This window comes from Fusarium vanettenii, assembly GCF_000151355.1.
Source record: "Fusarium vanettenii 77-13-4 chromosome 4 genomic scaffold NECHAsca_3_chr4_2_0, whole genome shotgun sequence".
NCBI classification, from domain to species: Eukaryota; Fungi; Ascomycota; class Sordariomycetes; order Hypocreales; family Nectriaceae; genus Fusarium; species Fusarium vanettenii.
In genome coordinates, this window is record NW_003315879.1 from 935887 (window position 1) to 960145 (window position 24259).

Genomic DNA, 24259 nt, shown 5'->3' on the forward strand with positions numbered 1-24259 from the left:
AGCGTCGTCCAGTGACGGCTCAGCCATTGTGGATAATATCCGTATCTCGCGAAACAAAGAGCCGCAAGTTCTTCTTCTCATTAGGGCACTCCGTAAAAAGCCGTTGAGATTGTTCGTCAACCTTTTGACTCGCTCGTCTCCCACAAAAAAACCCAAAACGACACCTTGTCCCAGCTTCCCCCATTCAGCATCAACAGCCGAAGCAGGGAACGGGCTTTGACCATGAAACCCTTGTCCGCTATGGGGTGTCTCCCCCCTGGACCATGGAAATTGAAATCATGGAGGACCGAGGACCAATTAAGCCCTTGCAAGCTTTCTAACGCACAGAGGCACTGCTAAAGCGTACCTGTCAAGTAAAGAAACCATAGGTGTAATTACGACTGCTGGGCCGCTGAGGATATCTGTCATGACATGTGTTCGTCCAGGAACCGACAGCTTGGCGAGGGCTCCGAGACCATGCCACAATGACATTCCACCAGCCCTATTGGGGGCATTGAGGCATATATGGACCCAGCTCATGAACACCGACGGCAGCTATGGAGCTATTGCCGCAGTGATATTGAGAAAAAAGTAAACAACTTGAAGTTTCGCGTCGTGTTGAATGTACTGTACCAGTAGTAAACCACAAGTGCGTCTAGCTAGACGTGGCGCCAAATCAGTACTCCGCCCAGCTACTGCAACAAACCTCCACCCAAACCCATCCATCACCTATCGTCACAATACACATCACTTCCAATCACGCACCCATCACGAGCTCCTCCTTTCCAATGGCTCTTCCCCTGGCCGGAAAACACTGCGCCGTCGTCGGGGCCACCGGCCTCATTGGCTCCCGGATCGCCGCCGCCTTTGCTTCCCGCGGCGCCGTCCTCTCCCTGCTCGGCCGCTCCGTCCTTGACGCCCAGCCCCGGCTCGAGCCGCTTCTTACCCCGTACGCCCCGGGTGATGGCGGCGAGGCCAGCAGCAGCCCTTTGAGGCACCGCTTTATTCGTCTTGATGTAGCTAAGCGGGATACCATCAAGGGTGTGTTTGGCGGTCGTGATCATGTAAGTCGTCATGAGCCAAGATGCCCGCTTACCAACTGAGCCACTAACAATGTGGTCTCTTCTTACTTAAATAGACCCAAGATGATGCTGTAGGCCCCGTAGATATTCTTGTCAACTGTGCTGGCATCAGCCAAACCTCATTCCTAAAGAGGACCTCGGACGAGGAGCTTGGTGATATTATCGATACCAACCTCATGGCGACTATGCTCGTCTGTAAGCATGCCAGACTCCGTCCCCACGGTACACCACTCTCTAGCCTCAGCCATGTTCTTTAAGCTTAACTCATATGCATAGGATGCATCATCAACGTATCAAGTCTCATGGCCACAAAAGGCGGATCCGGTGCCACAGCATACGCTGCTTCAAAGGCCGGCGTCGTCGGTAAGTGCTTGATATCCCTTGATTTATCCCCCAACATACCCGACTATTGTACATTCCAAAATAAAACGCTCACTTCGCGTCCTCGCAGGCTTCACCCGTGCCCTTTGCCGTGAGCTTGGTCCTCGCTCCATCCGCGTGAACGCTCTGCTTCCCGGTTGGGTAGCCAGTCCCATGTGGGATCGTAAGTCTTTTTCCTTTTCCGCCCCGTCCTACCCAATCCTCCAGGCGCCAAATCGCCAATCGCCAATCGCAGAGAGGTCAGTGCTAATGTACAACACGTCGTTTAGACCTCAAGCCAGAATTACAGGCCGCCTTCCTCAAAGACACCCCATTGGGTCGTGTAGGCGCTCCTGAGGAAGTGGCCGAAGCCGCCGTCTTCCTAGCCTCCAACGCCTTTGCAAACAACTGCGTGCTAAACCTCGATGGTGGTTTAAGTGCTGCGTGACAAGGCGGTATCCAGGAATACTGATATCGCCAACTCGGATCATAGGTCCATCAGTCGTCGATGACAATCGCGCCGCCGGTCTCTTCGACGTCCACCACCTCGGGCCCTGATTCGACGAGCTTGGCCTTTTTCAGGGGCTGGCCACTGTCCTCAGCAAGCGGACGCTTGACGCCCTTGGGTTCAACTGACACGGCTTTTCCATTAAGCTCGCCGTTCCCATTCGCCTCAGCGGGCTGGGCCTTCTTGGGTTTTCGCGGGATTTGGGGTTTCTCCGTAAACGTAGCCTCGATGGGCTTCTTGTCCGCTTCGAAGGTCCTATAATATGTGAGCCTCATACCGAGCTTGATGTGAGGGTTGGCCTACCCGTCTTGAATGTTGATCACCACATTCACAAACGTGTCGTCATCGTCCTGGTCAATCACTGTCAAGAAGCTATCCTTTTTGACACCTGCCTTGCTGTTAGTTTTGTCCATAGTGAACAGGAATTTAATCGTCATACCAAGATCGCTAAGCTTCTTTGGAAGATTCTCGTCGTCACCATCCTCGAAGCACTCGACCAAAGTCCCCACGTCGTTGTTGACAACAAACTCCTTGCCCTCGTAGCCCAACTTATCCTTGACAATGTCGTCGACAATGTCCTGGAGCGTCGCCCGGGAAAGATCCACGACAACGCTGGTAAAGTACACGCTACACACTGGACACTCAGGGTTCGGCTCTCGTGACCTGTCAGGGGCCAACAGACGAGCTGGTGCGAATGGTGTCAAGAAGACCTCCTTGGACTGCGCATATTCTCCCTTCAGGACCTTGAAAGATTGGAGGACGCAAAGTCCAGCGACAATCGCATTCGTTGTCGCAATTGCGGGGATAATGTTGCCGGCCATCTGTTTCGTGTCGAACCGAGATTTTCTGTCGATTCCGAAAATTGTTGATCGAATGTTGGCGCTTGCGGCGACAAAGTCGAGAGTGTCAATGTCATCCTTGTCGAACGTGATGATGGGGTCGGAATCCTCAGGGGACTTGTTCTTCCTGAGCTCCAGGATTCGCTTGCTTAGTCGCTCCAGGCTGTCGTTGAAAACCACCAGACTTTCCTCAAGAGACCAAATTCGCTGGTCATCGTTGAGGAGGGTGTCCTTGATAGCGATGGCGTCACTAGCTTGGGCGAGAACGGCATCGTACTTGAGAGCCTCGGGGGCTCGTCGTGAACTCCACATACCCTCAACAGAGCGTAGTCGTTCAATGTCCGCGTTGAAAACCTTGTCGAACAGCATCTGGGGAAACTCAGAGGTGCCTACAGCATCTCGGATCTTCTTGAGAGCCTCCGACTCTTTCTTTAACTCCTCGATCTCCTTTGCTGTTTTTGATCAATACCCATTCTGACCTCGAAATTATTAAACCTACCATTATCGGCGTCTGTTGAGTGATCAAAAGCTGCTTGGTCTTCGCTGGTACCGAATATCTCGCTATCATCTCGTTAGCGAACGCTCCTATCTAACCTCGTTATACACACTTAAGAAGATAGCTCTTCCCCCAAACGATGCAGTGAATAGGTTGACTAGGAGTGCTCCGGATGGTGCACACGGGGAAGGACTTGGGTGCTTCCTTGGGTGTGCAGTCGTAGCACGCAGTAACGCCCTTCTTGATGACTTGAACCTGGCCATTGAAACCGGTGGTGCCACTCTCAATGAGAGGGACATCGGCAGCCAGGCACATCTTGTTCACATGTCTCCGAGCCTCAAGGTTGTCCAAAGCATTGAAGGCAATGCGAAATTGACGGAACCATGCGACAGTAAACTCGTCATCCTTGATGTTTCCATGGTGGGCGACGATCTTGACGTTGGGGTTGAATCGTTGCGCAGCCTCTTTGGCGACCTGCATTTCGGTTAGTGAACCTGGTATCATGGCGTGTGTCGCGGGCAAGAGGACGCACCAGGGCCTTGGACTTCTTGATGTGCTCGTGGCGGAAGAGGAATTGCCGGTTCAGGTTGGAGAGATCGATGGTGTCGAGGTCGACGATGTGAATTTCGCCGAAGCCGGTAAGCACAAGGTTCTTGAGTAGCTCGCAGCCGATGCCACCAGCTCCCACCATGAGCACGCGAGCCTGCGCAAACATTGTTAGTTGATAAAGAATGATGGACATGAAAGAAGTACAAGTCGCATATCGCGTGCCGGCACCGAAAATGCTTCGAGCCGTGGCATTCGGAAGGTGGCAGCGCGCTCAAAGTCGACGAGAGCCCGGCTTGCTCAAGGCGCAGAAACAGGAATTCGGGATCGACTGGGGTGGGCATACCTGTTTCACAGAGGTATTCAGAGACGCGCCGAGCGACTGGTGATTGTATCTGTCGCGCGACATGACGGGTGGTCGCCTTTGAGGCACGTTGGTAGTAGTCGCGGGAGCGGCAGCGGGTTGTGTTTGTGGAGGTTGTTGCTGTTGTTGCGTCGCAGAAGCCGGAGCTGGAGCTGGAGCCGCAGCCGAATCTTGAGGCGCACTCGTCGCATCCATCGTCATCGTCACCGCTCAGCAGACACAAAGGCCGGGTTGAGGGAGAGCAGCAACACGTTCTGGGGGCTTCGCATACGGTGTAGGACGATGGGGTTCGTGTGCTTTTTTTCGTCGAGATTCGCGATCGCTCGAGGTTGGAGGTTGGATGTTGGTGGTGAGAGCACGAGCTGAGAGATGAAAGAGCCCACCTACGGTACCCAGGCGCTGCAAGCAAGAGGTACAAAGGATGCGCCAGCCCAATTACGTCGACTGTTGGTGGCCGGGGGCCAAGCTCCTTGGGGCCGGTAACAGTGGGCAGACCCGCTTTGATTGGTCACCTCTGGCACTCCACCAAACTTCCAGGGCCTGACTCGGCGACCCGACGACCAGGCCTCCACTGTTTGATCCATGAAATAAGTGACGGCGACGAACAGGAAACATGCAGCGCAAGGACGAGCAAGCGGGAAGAGGACGGGAAATGTGTGATACAGAATTTCAGGTCAATTGGTCGTTTCTAGAGGTATCCAAAGCAAGAAGCTCTTCATCTCGTTTACATGTTTCAGCTAAAGCAGCCTTCCGCCCTCTTGGCAACTAAAGCCCAGTCGCTCTGTGACTTTCAGGAGAGGGTTAGGACTGTGACCGCGGGGTGGCTGCCCGTCGTCGGAGAAAAAAAAAGGGATCTCAGTCAAAGAAAGTCCAGACCGATGATTCAGTCAACTACCAACTTCCATTCCACCACATTCACTCCTTGACTCTTCTTTTCCACTCCTTCACTTGAACTTCCCATTCACTGAAACTCATAGAATAGGCTTTCAATTTTTGCCTATTTTCTAGCACCATGTCCGACGACGAGGTTGACACTGAGCTCCTCGAGCTCCTACGCCAACACCTTCAAGGCAAGGTGACAATCGAGGAAGAGCCCGAGACTGGCGTCCTCGAGAGCGCCGAGTATGTCTACGATTCTTGCATCGATGTTGCTGTCGACATGCGTGCCTCAAAGAAGGCCGCCGAAACGATATACCAGCAGATGCAGCAGAAGAGCTACTCAACTGCAACCTGGTCCGAGCATGAACTCCATCCCAAGGCCAAGGACGAGAGCACAGTCAACTTTATCTTTACCATGGATCTTCTAAACTTTTCTTTCTGGTCTGAGCTACCTGAAGATGAGAGGTTTGCAATTGAGTATCGCGGCAAGAGGTGGACTGGGTACTGGAGTTTGGTTGCGGCACTACAAAGGGCTCTTGATGAAGGTCAGTCGCATTCTGTCATGACAACTCGTCGGTGTTTCTAACTTGACATCTTCAAAGGCATCCCTATAACGGACCCTTTTTATTGGCAAAATGAGGACGAGTGTACTCTTGAATCTCTCAAGCACGTCTTTAGGTCGTGTACAGAAGAGGAGATCCCCCTCCTTCATGAGCGCCTTGACTGTCTTCGAGAGGCCGGCCAAGTTCTCGATCAGGTACCACTACACCCCTCTTTAGAACGCTCGGAAGCTCTAACACCGTTTCAAGAATTATGGTGGCTCCATTCCAGAGCTTATCTACGCTGCCGATGGTTCCGCAGCACGTCTCGTCAACCTTCTAGCCCAAGACTTTGACTGTTTCCGTGACGAGCACCGCTTTGAGGACGGCAAGATGATCCGTCTCATGAAGCGGGCTCAGATCCTCGTCGCCGATCTATGGGCCTGCTTCAACGGCGAGTCCTACGGCGAGTTCCGTGACATTGACAAGATCACCATGTTTGCCGACTACCGCATCCCCCAGATCCTCATGACTCTGGGCGCGCTGTACTGCTGTCCTGCGATTGCTGCCGCCATCACAGACAAGAAAATGATAGAGAGCGGATGCTCCTGGGAGTTACAGATCCGGGGTGAGTTATATGCAGCGTACAGCCAAGGTGCATACACTAACGCATAACAGCATGCAGTATCTGGTGCGTCGAGTTGATTCGACGAGAGATTCTACGCCAACACCCAGACGCCCACGTCAACGCCATCCTGATAGACTTTTTCCTCTATGACAGCATGAAGGAGTTAGAAGCTGCCGGCGAAGAACCTATTCCTCATCATCGGACAAGGAGTATATGGTACTAGACTCTTGACAAGGCCGCAAGGCTACTAACCTCTAGATCCTGGGAGTGTCACATAAAAATGGAGTTCGGGTTATAGATTCATATGTTCAACTGCTTCTTCACCATGATAGAATAAAAATAGTTCGGGCAAGAGACAAGGCCTCATTGGCAATCCATGACACATTCCCCTAAACGCCATGCTCCCATTCATTCCCCCATTACCATAAACGACATGAAAACAAATCAGCTCCCCACCGCAGTGGAGTTGAGAATTTCATCCATATGTGCCCTTTGAACCTTGTTACCCTTGGTCTCTTCCTTTAGGAGGACGGCAAGGACCTCAATTGGGGGGTTCAGACCAAGGCGCTCAGCTCGCTTCCATCGCTTCATACGAGGAGTGCCGATACAGGGCTGCCAATGTTTGTTAGTTACGCCTCATCGAGAGAACCAAGGTAACTTACTCCGTATTGCGAGCTAACATCAAAATATCGGAGGACCCTTTCGCTTAGCGATACACCCTGTTGATGCAACCGGGGAGAGGTCCACTGCTCTTCGATCGTCTTCCAATACTTCTTGATTTGCGCATCCGTAATCTGCTCCGCGCGCAGCTCGGCCTCGGACTTTTCTGGCTCTGGCACAACCTCTGGCTGTTCCTCCTCTTCGTCCACCTCTATAGGCTCAGGCTCTTCGACAACAGCCTCCTCGACCTTGGTCTGTTTTGGGGCCTGAGTGGGGTCGATCTTTGTGATGGAAGGCGAGATGATGGACTTCTTGGCACTCTTTGCCACATTCTTTGTCACTCTGCTCGAGAAGCTGGTGAGGGTGGACTGGCCCTTGGCAGGAGGGCCGCGACTGCGTGCACCGCCGGCTGATCTTCGAGTTGCGGGCATGTTGGCACTGTGATGGATGTATAGGTAGGTAGACGAGTGACGCTCGATGCTGCAGGTGTCGCAAGTATGGTGTAAGTCGGTGATGTCCTACTTTCGCAACAGATAGGTCAAGGTGGAGTGATAATGATCTAACCCGCAGACAGGTGTTAAATATGGGGCAATTGATGATAATTCTGTGTATAACCGGGTGCCTTTGATGGTGGGCGCAAGAGGTCAGCGGCCAGGATGGCTATGACGGGGGAGACAGCCTTAATATTGGCGGGGCAACGCGAGATTGATACGAGATCACGTGAATCTGCTCGTGCCTAGAGCCATCAATGATGTCGGACGAAGCTCTCATTATCGTCCAATAGGACTCATATCTATCACAAGATTGTATCTTTCATGAACTTGTTGCCCAAGGTGAAGCGGCGAGTCCTCATAGTATCGCGATAATCAACCACCAGTAGCCTCCCGGTAGAAAGACAAGCTCCTGTTGGCGCCTGCTGTGCAAAACATCTCGCTCCTCGTTGTCTTTGGTAGCCACTTGACCGACCATAGTGCCTTGTTCGTTTCGCTGTGCGTAGCCACACAAGCCCTGCGCTCGATTGACCATACCTTGGCCTTGCCATCCATGGATCCACTCAGAAGGTACTCGCCAGTGTCGCTCCAGTCAAGGGTCATGATCCATGACGTGTGGCCTGTCAAGTTTGCAGCATGTTCGCCATGCTCCAGGTCATAGAGTGCAATAATACCAGCATCTCCAGCGGCAGCAAGACGAGTGCTGCCTGGTGAGAAGGCAACCGCTCGCACAGGCTTCGCAAGGCCTAACGTCCATGTTAATACACCACTATGAGTGAAGAGCAGGGGACTTGCCAGAGAGTGAATACAGGATTCTGCCTGTGTTGTTGTTGAAGATGTAGACAGACCCGTCCTGGTGGCCGCTGGCAGTGTATTTGCCATCCCGACTCAAGTCCACAGACATGCCAAAGCTGCCCGAGCCACCGCTTCCAGTGTCAAACTCCCGAATCTTGGTCTTCTCCTCACCGGTGATGTCCCAAACGTTGACTCGCCCATCATTGGTTGTCGTCGCAAGATAGGCGCCGTCCTCGCTCAAGGCCAACGCCCAGATCTCGCCAGGCTTCGCTGAAGGTCCTGTGACCTCGCCATCAAGGCTCCATTCACCGGTATCCTTGTTCAGTTGCCAAATCTTCAGCTCGCCCCCAAAGCCAGCGCTGGCTGCAACATTTCCGCTGCGCGAGGTGCAAATATGGTGACACCCTAGCTTGTGGGCGTCAGGGATGGACTGCTTGAGAGGAATCGAGGGGTCAGTAGTATCGTGAATGTGCAGCGTCGAAGAGCCACTGGCTGATATCACGGCCTTGGGTGTTGCCGCGATGGAGTAAATGTCCGTGAGGTGGGCTGTGAGTTCTCAGTGACCAATTCTTTCAAGCCTCTCACCCCGCGGCGGGGAGGTCAAACTTACCATTATCCACGGTGTGCGTGGTCAAATATTGTTTCGACTGTAAATATTAGCCATGAATGAACAAGATAACTTTGCATGTGTCTCAATGCCCACCATTTCTCCCGCGTCAAGCCTTCCCAGCTAAGGATGTGGTTCGCAGAATTGTTGGATGACGTTGTGTATGAATCAAGACTCAAGGGTGAGCTGCGGATGCGAAGCCTTGGTGGGGCATCCGAGAGTCTTCTTCGCAGGGCTGAAGAAACAAACCAAAAAGCCCCAAACAGATCAAACAGCAGATGGTTACGTTCCAAGATGTTTCAAGACGGAATATTAGTCATTGGATTTCGCTTCTATTAAAAAGAGTTTTGAGCTTTTCCCGGCGCCATGGTGAGTAAACTATATTTGAGCAAGCAAAGTGTTGAGCAGAGTATGTCTAGATATCACGAGAATGGGCATAGGTTTGATGCTTCTTTCTTATTCTTATTTTGATATTCCTACAAGGCTCAAACGAGCCGAAACGCCCATGGCATGCACGATCCCGTGGTGACTATACAGACTCTTGTTACAGTATTGGTAGATCCTCGATAGGCTGTATCCTCTTTCACTTAGACCGACTGATCAGTTGGGTAGTCCTGCCTCCAAATGCGCTTCATTTCTGCATTTATAGTTAGCACTACAGTCTTGGCTTCTCGTGCAAAGACAGAGAAGGAGATCATACCCTCAAGACAAGTCTGGCATAACCGATGTGTTCGCTTGGTCTCGCCACAGCCGGGACATTTGCAAAGACTGTTCACATCCTTCAACGCCTTTCCAGCCAGCTGTCTGGATCTCTTTTTCGAGTGGGAGACCTTGTTCTTTGGCACAGCCCGCAGCACGGATTCCCAGATATCATCGATGGTGGGGAGGTTCAGAGAGACGCCAGGGATCGCAATCGACAGCGACGGGAAGAGCTTCTGTGTGAATTGGCGGAAGGAAACTCTAGACAGGAGGCTCGGGGAGGAGAGTCGGGGGAGGAGAGCGGCAGCCATCTTGACAGAGAGTAGGAAACGGAATTCGAGATGGTGGTGATATGTCGGGAAAGTCGATTCGGATGGTGGTCGGAGGAGTACACAAGCGGAGTCTGACCTCGAATGCGACTCGAAGTAATCGTAATAGTTCTCCGATTCCCAATTGCTTGCCTGTTCCGTAACAAGACAATGCGATCCGTCGTTAAGCCCAACCAAAGTCGCGATGATCAATTTGCACAAGGCTTCGATTCGATTTCCTAGCCTCAAAAGTCTGATGGGGGCTTCCTTCCCCAAAGTGCCGGCGGGCCAATCACGAGCTAGCGAGCGCACAGACGACATGCAACCAATTAGAAGCTCGAAACGCGGCTTCCCCCTTTCTTTCGGTCCCTGGACCTCCCTGCTCCCTGACACCTCCCTTCTAGCACGGAAATTGTTTGTTTGCTGGTGGCAGGAGCAGCCCAGTGCCCAGTGCCGTGCCCGAAAAGTTCCCCCCTAGCATACATCGTGTCCGACGCCGCCTCTTCTAATCCTCCAAACTTCCAGCTTTCGCTGCATCACCACACGTCACTTTGACCGTGCCAACTGCTCGCGCTCGTGTCCTCCTTGTGTCTCGGTGCTCCAGTCCTTCTTTCTTGGAATAGGCATCGACATTCCTCAAGCTTCAACTCTTAGCGCTTCCTTCACTACTCTCATCGACCAAGTGTCCTCGTTCAAGATGGCTGCTGTTCCTCCCAACACCATCTACCCCCAGAGCCATGTCGGTTTCGACAGCATCACCTCCCAGATCGAGCGCAAGCTCTTGAAGCGTGGTTTCCAGTTCAACGTCATCTGCGTTGGTAAGTCTTGACACCTCACCGTCTCCAATCGCGGCCGTGATCTATACCGCCCATCACCCCATGGTCGGTGATCTGGCAGCGCGTCCTCCTGGGTGCTCGTGTGCTAACCTCTGTTCGCATCGCAGGCCAGACTGGTATGGGCAAGTCAACCCTCATCAACACCATCTTCGCGTCCCACCTCATCGACTCCAAGGGTCGCTTCCAGCCCGATGAGCCCATCCGCTCCACCACCGAGATCCAGGCCGTCTCTCACGTTATCGAGGAGAATGGCGTTCGATTGAGACTCAACATTGTCGATACCCCTGGCTACGGCGACCTTGTCAACAACGACCGCTGCTGGGATCCCATCGTCAAGTACATCAAGGATCAGCACTCCGCGTACTTGCGCAAGGAGCTCACTGCACAGCGAGAGCGCTACATCCAGGACACCCGCATCCACTGCTGTCTCTTCTTCATTCAGCCCTCGGGTCACTCCCTGAAGCCCATCGACATTGTTGTTCTGAAGAAGCTTTCGGACGTTGTCAACGTCGTTCCCGTCATTGCCAAGGCCGACTCCCTGACCGTTGAGGAGCGTCAGGAGTTCAAGGAGCGCATCAAGGAGGAGTTTGCTTTCCACAACCTCAAGATGTACCCCTATGACAACGATGAGTTTGACGATGAGGAGCGCGCCCTGAACACCCAGATGAAGGTATGTATTGCTCCAATGAGACGCGCGCCAGGTAAACAGTTACTAACTGACACAGGACCTCGTCCCCTTTGCCGTCGTCGGATCCGAGAAGTCGATCATTGTCAACGGCCAGCAGGTCCGTGGCCGCCAGAACCGATGGGGTGTGATCAACGTCGAGGATGAGACTCACTGCGAATTCGTGCACCTGCGAAACTTCCTCCTCCGAACCCACCTCCAGGACCTCATCGAGACCACGTCCCAGATCCACTACGAGACCTTCCGTGCCAAGCAACTGCTGGCCCTGAAGGAGAGCAGCGCACACGGTGGTGCCAGCAGCCGACCCATCAGCCCTGCCGCCGACCGCGAGCTGAGCCGCAACTCGCAACGGATGACGATGAACGGCTACTAAGTCGACGACGTTTGTGCTTAAACTTGTGTTGGCGAGGGAGCAACGGCGTCTCTGGGCAGCTAGATAGCCCGCATTTGTTACGACTCTCGACATATTTCACGGCCTCATGTACAGCAAACCCAAAAGTAGTTGCTTTGTCGGGGGGTTACGGCGGTCACATATACTGTGATTAACCGACAAAAGGCCTTTTTACATCGTTTCGATGACGTTGACAGGCGAGCACGGGATGAGAGCAGGACACTTGGGGGCGTTTGCTAATGCTTGAGTGCCGACGGGATTGTCGGTTCTAATATGGCTAAGTCTCAGGAGGTGGTTCTGCCGGCTCAGTCCATGTCGAAGCTGTACGCGACATTTTTTTCATTTTCGTTCAGTGTTACCCCGAGCTATCTTGGCCTTTTTTATGTTTTAATCAGACCGGTTACCCCATACTCTATTATAGAGTTAGTTTCGTTGCCTAGGTACATAGTGTAGTGTATCAATTCCCACTGGAGTTTTTGACATGGGTGGCTTGTGTCCTGAATGGTGTGACAATATCTCGAGTTGTGTCCGCTGTTAAATAACGACTATCTGTCTTGTTTGGTGTGGAACATTTCCTGTTACCTTGACTCTGGTCCAAACAGGCTGCCTTTTGTGTTAGGTGGCTCGGTTCCCAGCTGGGAGAAGGTGTGCCACTCTTTGAGACGAAGACCGTGTATGACATGTGAGGTGGTCTTGGATTGTGACGTCGAACATTGGCTTCTGGCCAGTCCTCGTAAGTTCTCGTTGGCTAGGTACCTATGTAGATGGTTGTCAAAGTTGGCTGTCTATGATAGGTAGTTAACGGTGTTATTGGTGTTGGTGTTGGTGTTGATGTTGTGGCAGGGTGGGATATATGGACATTGCGCAAGGCCCAAACGACCCGATACATTAGACGGGAACTAAACAGATACTCATGGAATACACAATCTGTAGCCTTCCAACTGCATGGATAGGTAGCCTAACCGTCGACTTCTTTGCCAGAATTGGTGCAGGATCGATGGTAATCGTGATACTCGATTGGCCTGTCATTTGGTATAGGGTATGACCTTGAGAAATGAACCACAACCCATCTCTGGGATCAACGCAGTAGCATATGCAGACAACTCGTACTATGGCTCTCAGATCGCAAGGTGACTTTGTCATGGTTTCTCTGTCTTCATAACTCATTCACTCTAGATGGTGGCTCTATGAGTGATGATGGGTATATGGGCAATATGGTGAGGTGGGACTCGTAGCAAGATGAGTAGCCGGGCATGAAATCAAGAGAGTCACAAGGCTGGAACTCACCGACAATGGCATTGATACTTACCTAGTCAAATATGCTACCGAGAGACATGAGACTAAAAGACGGGATATACACCGCAAACGGTCATTCGCCGAAAACCTCATCAACAGGCTGACGATCCCGGATCTGTCGGAGGGATGCTTCAAGATAAAGAGGGTCGGCCGCAAAAGGGCCCTGCATGATCCCTGCAAAAGGTGGTTTCACCTGTCCGAGTTTCATCAATGCGAACAATACTAGCGATATTGAGACGCACAGTCTGCATCTTATTTATCCGATACATGAAAGATAATTAGCTAGTGCTGGTGCAAGTCTTTGAGAGCAAATGATTCATGGAAAAGCGTCCAATAGAATGATGCAGGGCCAGATACTCGGCCCCAGCCGACACAGGAAACCTCAGATAGAGCCCCCGAGGGGACCATAGGTAGATAGCGACACGGAAACAAAGAAATCTATTGGGAGCTGGCAGGCGGAAGCAATCGTCCAAAGAAGACGGTCTGAAGGCCAGTCACTGGACTAGAGTAAGGGGTGGTAGGACCCTTGCCCTTGCATCGACAGGGCATGAGGTGACCTAGCTCGATGGTGGTGGTTCATTTATGGGCAGCCGGTAGCCAAGCTTCGAAGCGCCTGGGCGAGATATCGTGACTATTGGATGCGGCATGGTGGCACACACGGCGGAAAGTAACCCTTAATGAGACTGGGAAAAGGGGGCACACAACCAAGGAGATACACAGGCGCCGGAATGAGAGACAGATCTGGATCACCAGCGAGTTTAAACATGAGACATTAGCCTGGGTCATTCGCTTCTCTGACGCATTCGACTCTGAATGACTTGTTGTTGCTCAGCACCAGAATGCATTTTCGGGTAGAAAGCCAGTCTCGGACGGAGGTTACACGGGCAATCTTAAACAACCCAGTAGAGTATCATTTATACCGACTTGGGTCGGTGGAACAGCACGTGGTCTGCTTCAACATGAAGGACGATACTCCGTAACTGACCGTCAAATCTCCCTCTCGCCGCAAACAAACAAAAACTATGCCGGGACCTGGGAGCCATCACCCGAGACTTACTATTAGGCCAAGGTCTCGGCGGCAAACCCAATCTTAAGAATATGATGGAGATCGTCGAGGCCATCACGTAGACCCATGCCTCACCGACAGGAGCCAAGACGAGCCGCCGAGCTTCAACTGCGACGCCGAGGAAGGCGCAGCGACGGTGAAGGAGAGTGAAGCCCAGAATGAAAGTGAGAGTCGCGACAAGTGTCTGGATGTGAAATTGTCAGTATACGTTTTGGGAATGGTGGCAACCAGCCCCCGGGGCGGGCCCTGGATAAAACGTGGTGGGACCAGGAACGCTCCAACGGCGATTCGTCACTGGGAGGCGGCCAGTGGTTGAGGACTCTCCATGGCGTCCAGTGGTCTTCTTTCTTCGCGCCCAGAAGACGGGACCGGTCTCAGTGGCACTCGCCAGTGGCTGGCCGCCATCTCTCGTATGGCGTCGGCGCAGGGTCTGGGCATGACCGGGGTCGGGGGCAGTAGGGGACCCCCATGACAGCCAAGGGTCCTTAACTGCATCTGGCAAGAGGAAGAATGATGATATGAGACGTGACCTTCTATGGTGTTGAGGCCTGTTTGTTGTCTTCTGTAGAGTTCCCGTCCATGTAAAGTACGGCGGGGATGGAGTCGTTCAACCTGGTCAAAGTCAAAGCCATGACCATAGCCAAGACCATAGGCCCCTCCACTTCATGCTGGTTAATGCCCAGAATGCCATGCCTTGCCTTGGTCTTGGCCGCAATAGACTCGCTCGAAATGTGATCAAGGAGTCCATCCATCCATCGTCGGGAGACCGTTCCCGTTTCGTATTTGAGCTTGCCTCTATCCGCTGTGCTTTGCCGCCTCCGTCCCGCTTGTGTCTCCAGTGTCTCCGTCCTTGTCACTGTCCATCACCTTCGACTTTAACCTTCTTCTTTTTTCCCTTTTTCCCTCTTCCCAATTTTCTCTCCTACCAACTCCATACGCTCCTTCCATCAAACGCCCAGTCCATAGTTCGGATTGTGGTTCTGCCTTTCGATTCTTTGTCGCTCATTCCTTTCGCGACTCTTGCGCCTTTTGTTGTGCTCACCATTTGCCTCTCTCAACACCACCACCACCAAAACAATCGACCAACGTGAACTGACAAGGAGCTATTTGCTTCTCTTGAGATCGCAAGCACCTGTATTCGACTTTATTTCGCTTTTTTTGAAAACACACCACCCGTGAGCGCTATAGTAGCTACATAGTCGCCATGCTTGTAAGTTGGATCTAGTCGCATCGCATCGCGACAGACGCACCCCGCTGCTCTCATCCGTCATTTCGGCCACTGACATGACCCATCTAGATCAACGCTGCCCTCATGGCCCTTGGGGCCACGGTAGTTAGTGCCGTCACTCCCCTCGAGATCCAGGGAACCGACTTCATCAACCCCGAGACTGGCAACAAGTTCCAGATCGTCGGAATGGCCTACCAGCCCGGCGGCAGCGCCGGGTACGATCCTCAGACTGGAAAGGATCCTCTGAGCCACAAGGAGGAGTGTCTCCGAGATGCTGCTCTGATGCAGATTCTTGGTATCAACGCTATTCGCGTCTACAACCTTGACCCCAACATCAACCACGACGAGTGCGCCAGCATCTTCAACGCCGTAAGTCGTCAACATAACATCCGTGGGGTCCGTTAACTAACAGTATGCCCAGGCCGGCATGTACATGATGATTGACGTCAACTCTCCTCTTCCCGGTGAGGCCATCACCTCCGAGAACCCCTGGGAGAGCTACTACACCGAGTACCTCAACCGCACCTTTGCTATCGCCGAGGCCTTTGGCAACTACCCCAACACCCTTCTCTTCTTCTCGGCCAACGAAGTCATCAACAACATCGAGACCGCCGAGGTTGTCCCTCAGTATCTCCGTGCCGTCACCCGTGACCTCAAGGGCTACATCAAGAACAACCTGAAGCGCCAGATTCCCGTCGGTTACTCCGCTGCTGATGTCCGCGAGGTCCTCTGGGATACCTGGAACTACATGCAGTGCTCTGAATCCGGCGATAAGAACGACATGAGCCGTGCTGATCTCTTTGCTCTTAACTCGTACTCGTGGTGTGGTCCTGAGGCTACCTACAAGAGCTCCTCTTTCGATAAGCTTACCGAGGGTTTCAAGGACACTTCTGTTCCCGTCTTCTTCAGCGAGTATGGCTGCAACAAGCCCCAGCCCCGTTACTGGAACGAGACCCAGGCCATGTACGGATCGGAGATGACCCCCGTCTTCTCTGGTGGCGTCGTCTACGAGTACACCGAGGAGGACAACAACTACGGTCTTGTCCAGATCAAGGGAGACACTCTCCAGATTCTCGGAGACTTCAACCGCCTCAAGAACCAGTTCGCTAAGATTGACTGGAAGGAGGTCCAGTCTCAGCCTGCCAGCAAGAGCGCCCCCAAGGGCCCCGCCTGCAAGGCCAGCATCATTGAGGATGAGGGCTTCGACAGCAACTTCACCCTCCCCGCCTACCCCCCTGGTGCTGACAAGCTCATCAAGAACGGCATTAAGAATGCTCCCAGCGGCAAGATCATCAAGATCTCGGACTGGAACGTCAAGCTCACTGTCAAGAACGCCGACGGTACCGAGATGAAGAACCTCAAGGTCATCCCTCTCGCCGACGACGAGTCGAACGCCGCGGGTAAGAACGAGGCCGACACTGGCAGCGAGACTGTCGAGAACAACAGCACCAGCTCGGACAACAGCACCAACAGCGATGACGAGGAGGATGCCGCTGGCCTCAACCGACCCATGATGTGGGCTGTTGCCATTCCTCTGGCCGCCATGATGTTTGCTCTGTAAACGGCACATGGGTGAAATGGGAGCGTAGGAAGGAGATTAGGGGAGAGCATGATTTAAGCATTTGGTGTTTGGAGGGGAGTTACGTGCGCATTTTACTTCTCGAAAGATGCAAAGAGTTACACGATACCAATCGTCTGTCTTCACTGCGATAGGGAGGTGAAAAAGGGCGATTTTGCTTCTCAGGTTTCTTGTTCCAGTGCCTGATTTGATTAGAAGGATCCTTGATGTTTCCCAGGATCCGAATTGATTGCAATCAATACAACCTTGACTACCTACTTGTGCCCTGTTGTCTCGTATTGCCGTGTCCAACATTGACCATGCTTGAGTGACAAGTTGATCAAGATGGAGTGACGATTGCACGAGTAATAAGTCACCAGACAGCAAAGACATTTCAGGCTCCGACTTGCATTGCTATCAAATTATAGCTGGCTAGTGAGCTCCGAGGACGACCCGCGTCCAATGTGATAAGGGGATACCCCAAGGACTATCAGAGTCCAGTGTCGTAAAGTCATGCCCAGGCGATGACCAGCGCCCAGTGTGGTAACGTGCTATCGATGCAGTAAAGTTCATTCCATGTTCACCCCCTGTGTTTCCCGCTTGTGTTCCTCGTGTATCCCTCCTCGTGTGTTTACCTCAATCTCGTCTTGTAACGAGATCCGTGCCGTACCAAAGTGTGCAGTGAGTAAGTCATGCTCGACATCACCGCGCTGGATCAAGTTCACCAGAGCCAGGAAAAGAGAGTGGCAACTGTCGACACAAGCCATGGTCAGTGTAAGAGCGTTCACTTCTTCGAGGGGGACTCACACCAGGATGGCTTAGGCTTCTTTTCCTCGGACTTGTCAGAGTCCTTGGATCCTGCACCGTTCTCAGGAGACTGGCGAGTCTCGGAGGTGGTCGTAGCCTGACGGCCACTGTGGGATGTCGAATCGGAGGTGTTCCGGGAAGAAGTTCCACGCCCACCTCGGTTGTTGGAGTTGTTAGTCGTAGCGGCAGGCGTAGCGCTGCTGGACGTATCCTCCCAATCCTCGAGTCGACGCCCTGGGTAATATTCGCCAAGACTCAACCCGGGATATATATCACGGTCATAGTCAGGCCGGAAAACACGGCGACAGTAACATGCCCCGCACGCATCATGATTACCAACGTCAAGTGCGCGACAGCACTTCATACAACAGCCAGGGCCATTGTAGACCTCATCATCTTCATAGTTGTAGTGAGACATTGCAGAGAGCTGCCGCAACGTCAACAGGGCTCGTGGTAATGGTGGAGAAGGGGCGAAGTGCTTACCTTGATGTGATAGATAACAGTGAGAGATCACTAAGACAGTTGGGCACTTGAGCCGGTACAAGGAAACTGTCACGGGTTGGTACATGAAGAGTGACGGTAGGGAAGCATTGAAACTGACCTTGTCGGGTCTTGGTAGCTGCTGACAGCGGAGTGTCAGGGGAACGAGGTGTGAGGCGGTACAGAGTGCTTTGCAACATGATGAGCAGCAGGAAAGGGAGCACGAAGCTGGGAATCATACCAGTGAAGAACTGAGGACAGTCAAGTCAGAGAACCGACTTGGTGAGCGACAGCTCGGGGAAATGGGGCGAGCCCAGGGGCGACGTGAACGTTCCATAGACGCAACGAGGACCCAGCAAGGGCAAGCGTGAGAGGAAGAGTGTATGCGTGAAAGAAGTAGACGAGCGAGGACAGGAAAGAGGAGCGTGCTTGTGCAGACGGATCGAGTGTTGAAGAAGATGAATAGAAAGAGAATGAAAAGAGGACAGCGTTTGTCTGGGGGAGGAGAAGGGTTTTTGTATTGTCCCAAAGAACGACCCGCTTGCCTCACGGCATGACATCCACCTGCCGTGCATACTCTGAAGAGTCCTGGCGGCGTCCTGCATTTTCAGGCGTCTTAGGGTCTGCATTGCGTCAACACCAAGACACTGGATGTCTCGGCGGCGGGAGCGTGATAGGCCGTCGACCCCTCCGTTCGCCGTTCCGAAGGGACCCCGGCCGCCTATTGTGGGAAGGTCCGATCCGTTCGGTACCACGGGCGCATGACTTCCCAATACGTAGTTGCCTCCTTCCTTCGTTTGCAGAGGCTCACCCCCTCCTTTCACCCACGCCTTGGGTCTTTATTGAGGAAGGAGGTCATCATGGGACGGGTCACTTGAGTCTCAACGATGACTCAACACTGTCACACGGACCAGTTCGTCTGGTTTAAGAGGGAAGGAGTCGTCCTTAAAGCGGAGGAGCTGAGCTTGGATGCAGAAGGAGCCTGCACTCCCTGGGCGACGAGTGGAAGATTCTGGCGAGAAAGGGGACATGTTTCGATCTTCGAGGCAGGAGCCATGCTGGGTACATACGGAACTCGGCTATCCATGGCCTGATATTCAACATCCTACCTATGCGGAAGGTCCAATCTCGTGGGAATGGTTACGCAGACCATGACGAGGAGCTCACTGCAGACTTGAGGTGTGTGGTGGTACAGCAAGCCTCACAATGAGATGGGCGAATAAGAGATATCCGGCTCCTGTTTCAGATATCATGTAAGTGGGGGTTGAACGGGACAAACGACCAAGGGGGGAACTCGTTTGCTCGAAATGGGATAGAAGGAGAGAACAAACCAAGGACGAGAGAGCCTCATGCAGCTGGGCAAACGCATCAAAAAACAATAAACGCAAACGCAAGCACACAGAAGAACATCATCATGAGTGTCATCAAATCTATTAGCTTTCTTTCCGTCATAGAATACTGCCATACACGGCTTGGTTGACCCCTCATCATCGGCCCCAAGCCTGGGAATTGCATCATCCGTTCTATCTTGCAGTACAAAAAGTCGTTCACTCCAGGTATCTTGTATATACCCGCGCCATCCCTTTATACCCGACTGACCACCCGGTCAAGATCTCTTCTCCTTTAACCCTGGAACTCCTGCGCCTTGCTCTCCTCCCACTTTCCGGGGATGAGAGCCAGGGGCACGATACCGGAGACGTGCATCTCAGGGCCAAAGATCTTGGCGTTGAGGCCGAGCTCCTGGGTAGCGGCCTTCATGTTCTTGAGACCCTCCTGGTAGTTGGGGCCAGCACGTCGCACCCAGATCTGGACGTTGTGCTCGTTCAGCTTGGGAGCAAAGTCCCGCAGCGCCCGGATGACACCCTTGAAGGTGCTGGCAACGTTGGTGAAGTTGGCAATACCACCACCGATGAACAGGACCTTGCCCTTGTCGGACTCGGGAGCACGGAGAAGGAGGTCAAGGACGGTTCGGGCATAGTGGTAGGTCTGGGACTCGGTGGGAGCACCAGAGTACTCGCCGTAGTTGGCGAGCTCATCAGCAAAGCCGGCAGAGGCAATGGCATCGGCGTAGACGACCGAGGCACCACCACCAGCGACCAGAGTCCAGATGCGACCCTTGGCGTTGAGGACGGTAAGCTTGAGAGAAGCACCAGTCTTAGCATCGAGGTCAGCGATGTAAGCCTCCTCCTTGGTCAGCTCACGGCCGAAGGGGGCAGGGAACTCCATGGGAGGACCAGCATCGATGTTGACCTTGTCGCCGGTAGCAGCGGCGACGTTGGTGAGGCCAAGGGCAGCAGGAGATCGGGCAATAGCCCACTTGACACCACACTCAAAGTCGGCAGTCTGGTCGAGCTTGGCAGCAAGATCCAGGAAGTGGACAGCAGCAGAGGTCTTGTCCTCGTTGGGGATCACCACCAGGGGGTTGATCTCGAGGTAGGTGAACTGGCAGTCGACATAGACGGCATACAGACGGGTGATGAAGTCGACGAGGACATTGTGGACGCCCTCGGGGACGTTCTTGAGGAGAGTAGCAGCAATCTCCTCGTTGGAGGGGTACTCGGCGAGGTCAACGGGGATCAAGAGCTTCTCAGCCTTGGCGTCAACATCACCGACATCAACACCACCCTCGTGGGTGAAGAGGATCCAGTCGCCCTATGGTCAATCAATATTAGTAAAAGCTCACACACGGAGATGGATCGGTGGTCCGGAGCGTTCGGTAGATTTCCGACGGAGGGGCCCGAGCAGGCCAGGGGGTGGTTCCGAAGGGTCCTTATCGCGGCATCCGTTCGCCCGTCGGTACAAAACAATGATTACCGGCAGAGCTTTTGAACGAACCCACAAATCCAGACCAGTTCGACTCTTGCAACGCCAAAATCACGAATACAAGTTGCCACAGGCCCCTTTCTCCTCCTGAACAATTTCCTTCTCTTGTCTTTTTTCATTGACTCCCTGGTGAGCCTTGCTGTTGAGACCCCCGAACACTCGTCCGGAGTACCAACCCAATTCGGAATCAAGATCTGAGGAACAAGAAACTTCAACTTACATCGCGGACCGAGTTGATGTTGATGTAGTACTCGGTGTCTTGAGGGTGAGGGACGAAAGGCTCAACGAGGAATTGCCTCAAGACGCCAGTGGTGTGCTCAACCTGCTGCTCCTTGCCGGCTCGCTCAGCAACCCAGGCCTTGGCCTCAGGCCAGGTCTTGTTCAGGGCAAGGAGACCACTCTTTCCTCGTCGCTTGATGAGCTGATCGGGCTTTGCGACGAACTTGGCGTCGGTCTGGAGGAGCCAAGGGTAGGTGACCTCGGCCTGGTTCAGAATGTCCTCGACGTTGGCATCCTCGGGGAAGTACAACGAAGCCAGTCTGGTGGGAGGGTTGTGCTTGGCGGGAGGAGGAAGAGGGCTCGGCTTGATGACGGGAGCACGAGTGAGGTGGTAGTTGAGGATGGCCTTGCCGTCGGCCTCGAGGATCGACTTGGCGGACATTTTGGATTATGAGAATGGGAGATGAACGGGGAAAAAAGGTGAGTATGGAATGAGCTGGCAAGTGTCTGCTTATTCCTTTTTTCTTGTTCAATTCTAGACCGAGGAAGTTGGTCAGCGGTCGAGTTCGGCGACAAATGGATGGATGACGGCTCGCAAGTGCGCAATTGAGTTGCAAGTTCAACTTCAAGATGGAGCTGGAACTACAGCCAAAGCTACTCGGGCGCAAAGATTGGATATTACGAGGACGAGTCTGGCGCAACAATCAAGGCCTCAGGGAAGCAATTGCGGTTGCGATTGCGACAAGTTGTCCAAATTGCACGATGCGAGGGTCGGCGGGGAAGAGCTCACTCACCACTGAAGCGGGCTGCGACAATGAAGTTGAAATTGGCGATTGAGAAGAACTCTGCAACAGGAAGCGAGAAGCAGAGATTATGACGACGAGATGAAGGCGAAAGAGGAGGAAGGGAGGATGCTTCAGGTCAAGACGATGAGAGGATGAGAAGAGCAAAGAAAGAGGCGGGACGCACTGAGTGAGGTGAGCTCTCTCGAAAAAACGAAGCTCCCAGGATTTTGGCGCCTCAAAGGGGAAGATGCGGGTGGAGTGGAGGGGTTGGAAGGGGGGGAGGGGGCGCGACAACCTGGCGGGCTCTGGGGCGGGCGGTCAGTCTGTACCTTGGGTACCTGGAGTGACAAGCTCGGCCAGGGCGTGGCCGAGGTACCTGGGCCCTGGAAAACCGACATACCCGCGGTCGCCAAAAATTCATTGGGGACTGTCATGGCTGCCCGCCTGAAAAAGCGATGAGCTCACTCTGCGACATTCGAGGTACCGGTACATGTCGCCTTGTCACTTTGGCCCCCATGCTGAGGACATTGGATGGAAGCTGTTGAGGACCAAGTGGACCAGGGGCGACACCTTACGTACGACTAGTTGACTCGACAAACCGCCGAAAACCGCAGCAACCATTTTGCACGCTACCTACGAATGGAACCCAGGTCAATTTCCCGAGACGGTGCTCATTTGCCCAGGAGCTTCTATCAGCTTCTCGGCATTATTCTTTTCTCTGCACTTTCTTTTGCGGGAGAGGAAAGTGTCGACGTTGACCGGCAACCAAACCGTTGAGCGGGGAGGTAGTCTGCGGGAGCGAGCACCAGGGCAGGGCAGGGCAGGGCATCCAATGCAACCTGGGTCAAGGCTGGGGAAGTTTCCCGTCCCTGAGATAGGGAACGATTGGCTTCGGGTCCCGGGGATGGCTTTAGCGGTCGCGCCGGGTCTCAGAGCCCCTGATCAGACACCTTGAGCGCCACGAGGGCGACGCGAGACAAGTATTCTCATGTTGCACGCACGCTGCGGTGACTGACCGACCTTGCGGTGAGTCGAGGTGAGGTGAGCTTAAGGCAATCATCCTTGACCCGACTGGAGGCTCCTGCCCATGTCCGGGCGCTGAGCAGATGGAAGGACGCACGGTGGCTGTTTTAGCGGGTGGTCAGCCCGTGGGCGCCACCCCCGACCTGAGGTACCCTGACCTTAGCCGCTATGCCCCTCCATCCCCCTCCAAGTGGATGGAAGCTCTCACTCGAGCTGTTCCATGGACGATCCAGTCCACTCTCACAAGCCCACAATGGCCGGCTGGCTACGGGATCAGAGTCTTTTTTATTGCATCTACCTCCGACATTCGGTGGAGGTTTTTTCTGGCACAAGCGTACCTTATTGGAACTTGATGTTATCTGTGGAACATGAGTCGGAGGGATCAGGAGAAGACAGTGGCTTCATCCCGCAGAGGCTGACCGTCGAGTTTCATTTCTTGGCGACACACCAAGCCAGGCGGACCCTTGTGGGAAGCCAGCAACCCTTGGTCTCGTCCATCTCTGCACCGCGCTGCAGCTTGACCAGTGTCCGCCATTTCATTCACTCTGTATCATCCCTGAAAAAGGGCATGGGATTGGGAAAAGATGACATGCCACCACACCACCAGCAAACACACAAGCGAGAGCTGACTGTTCTGCGGTGGCTTACTGGCCGCCCTGCCTCCTGAAATAGGGGCTTACGACATCCCGAGGATGCCTTTCAGGTTCATGCCGACGATCTGGTGAGATCTTCAACGACCATGGGCAATACAGGGAATGGGGTTGGCCCCCAGCTGGAGGCCAGATTAACCCCTCGTCTCACGAAACCCGGGCGAGCATCCTTCTTGTCTCTCCCACCCGAAACCAGAGACAGAAAAAAATCCGCATGGGCTCGGCATCAATCGTTTCAATGGGTCCCGTCTTGGATTGCAACGATTCACATCAACGTCTTGCAAGGTCTTGGGGCGGCTATGGTGGGGGACAAGCCGCTATCGACGCCTGGAACTGGCAATGGTCCCCTCACGCCAAGTACCGGTACCTGGGCTTGGAAGCTTGACAAGCTCAATCGCAAACCACAAAAAGGGACATGGATTCAACAGATCAACAAGAAAAAAAAAAGAGGACCCCGACTACAAGCGAATCCCCAAAGAAAAGCTGGATCTCTTCCCCAACTGGCTGGATGGTGAATTCATGCACCATCCATGACGGGAGCCATTGGCCGTTCGCAGGGAAAAGCTGAGGCTAGTTAATTCCATTCCAGGTCAGACGAGGTATTTCCTACTTTGGCAATTAGAACAGATTGC

General features: G+C 53.4%; 9 protein-coding genes across 9 annotated transcripts; 4 read left to right on the forward strand and 5 right to left on the reverse strand.

Moving 5' to 3' along the window:
* Positions 1–767: 767 nt before the first annotated feature.
* NECHADRAFT_78866 (uncharacterized protein) lies at positions 768–1768 on the forward strand (the record flags this gene model as incomplete). The annotated part of the gene is made up of 6 exons (XM_003051574.1): positions 768–1043; positions 1118–1256; positions 1377–1424; positions 1513–1605; positions 1650–1681; positions 1712–1768. The coding sequence occupies 6 exons, from the start codon at positions 768–770 to the stop codon at positions 1766–1768; spliced, it is 645 nt and encodes a 214-aa protein (XP_003051620.1).
* Positions 1769–1919: 151 nt separating this feature from the next.
* Positions 1920–4375, reverse strand: NECHADRAFT_78867 (uncharacterized protein; the record flags this gene model as incomplete). The annotated part of the gene is made up of 7 exons (XM_003052016.1): positions 1920–2184; positions 2233–2317; positions 2369–3220; positions 3268–3329; positions 3377–3738; positions 3797–3967; positions 4157–4375. The coding sequence occupies 7 exons, from the start codon at positions 4373–4375 to the stop codon at positions 1920–1922; spliced, it is 2016 nt and encodes a 671-aa protein (XP_003052062.1).
* An 811-nt stretch (positions 4376–5186) lies between these two features.
* Positions 5187–6443, forward strand: NECHADRAFT_38646 (uncharacterized protein; the record flags this gene model as incomplete). Its single annotated transcript, XM_003051575.1, has 4 exons — positions 5187–5598; positions 5746–5810; positions 5863–6220; positions 6271–6443. The coding sequence occupies 4 exons, from the start codon at positions 5187–5189 to the stop codon at positions 6441–6443; spliced, it is 1008 nt and encodes a 335-aa protein (XP_003051621.1).
* A 221-nt stretch (positions 6444–6664) lies between these two features.
* Positions 6665–7311, reverse strand: NECHADRAFT_78869 (uncharacterized protein; the record flags this gene model as incomplete). Its single annotated transcript, XM_003052017.1, has 2 exons — positions 6665–6832; positions 6883–7311. 2 exons carry the CDS (start codon positions 7309–7311, stop codon positions 6665–6667), a joined length of 597 nt encoding a protein of 198 aa, XP_003052063.1.
* Positions 7312–7746: 435 nt separating this feature from the next.
* Positions 7747–8819, reverse strand: NECHADRAFT_38393 (uncharacterized protein; the record flags this gene model as incomplete). Its single annotated transcript, XM_003052018.1, has 3 exons — positions 7747–8140; positions 8163–8712; positions 8777–8819. Coding segments are annotated over 3 exons (987 nt in total), but the record flags the coding sequence as incomplete, so codon positions are not given.
* A 1658-nt stretch (positions 8820–10477) lies between these two features.
* On the forward strand, positions 10478–12173 carry NECHADRAFT_99989 (uncharacterized protein; the record flags this gene model as incomplete). Its single annotated transcript, XM_003051576.1, has 3 exons — positions 10478–10598; positions 10724–11286; positions 11342–12173. The coding sequence occupies 3 exons, from the start codon at positions 10478–10480 to the stop codon at positions 11672–11674; spliced, it is 1017 nt and encodes a 338-aa protein (XP_003051622.1). The 3' UTR covers positions 11675–12173.
* A 3085-nt stretch (positions 12174–15258) lies between these two features.
* Positions 15259–17122, forward strand: NECHADRAFT_123323 (uncharacterized protein; the record flags this gene model as incomplete). The annotated part of the gene is made up of 3 exons (XM_003051577.1): positions 15259–15264; positions 15352–15651; positions 15704–17122. 3 exons carry the CDS (start codon positions 15259–15261, stop codon positions 16841–16843), a joined length of 1446 nt encoding a protein of 481 aa, XP_003051623.1. The 3' UTR covers positions 16844–17122.
* Positions 17123–17624: 502 nt separating this feature from the next.
* Positions 17625–18327, reverse strand: NECHADRAFT_78873 (uncharacterized protein; the record flags this gene model as incomplete). The annotated part of the gene is made up of 3 exons (XM_003052019.1): positions 17625–17881; positions 18014–18130; positions 18249–18327. The coding sequence occupies 3 exons, from the start codon at positions 18325–18327 to the stop codon at positions 17625–17627; spliced, it is 453 nt and encodes a 150-aa protein (XP_003052065.1).
* Positions 18328–19543: 1216 nt separating this feature from the next.
* Positions 19544–22129, reverse strand: NECHADRAFT_59989 (uncharacterized protein). The gene is made up of 3 exons (XM_003052020.1): positions 21964–22129; positions 21171–21704; positions 19544–20779 (listed from the first exon to the last, which is right to left on the reverse strand). Exons 2-3 carry the CDS (start codon positions 21609–21611, stop codon positions 19751–19753), a joined length of 1470 nt encoding a protein of 489 aa, XP_003052066.1. The 5' UTR covers positions 21612–21704; positions 21964–22129; the 3' UTR covers positions 19544–19750.
* Positions 22130–24259: the final 2130 nt, after the last annotated feature.

Bases quoted from the DNA above. Each gene is read 5' to 3' on its own strand.
- NECHADRAFT_59989 (XM_003052020.1), bottom strand. From the start codon at position 21,611: ATGTCCGCCAAGTCGATCCTCGAGGCCGACGGCAAGGCCATCCTCAAC. The intron at 20,780-21,170 runs GTAAGTTGAAGT...GATTGACCATAG, and splicing joins ACATCAACTCGGTCCGCGAT to GGCGACTGGATCCTCTTCAC.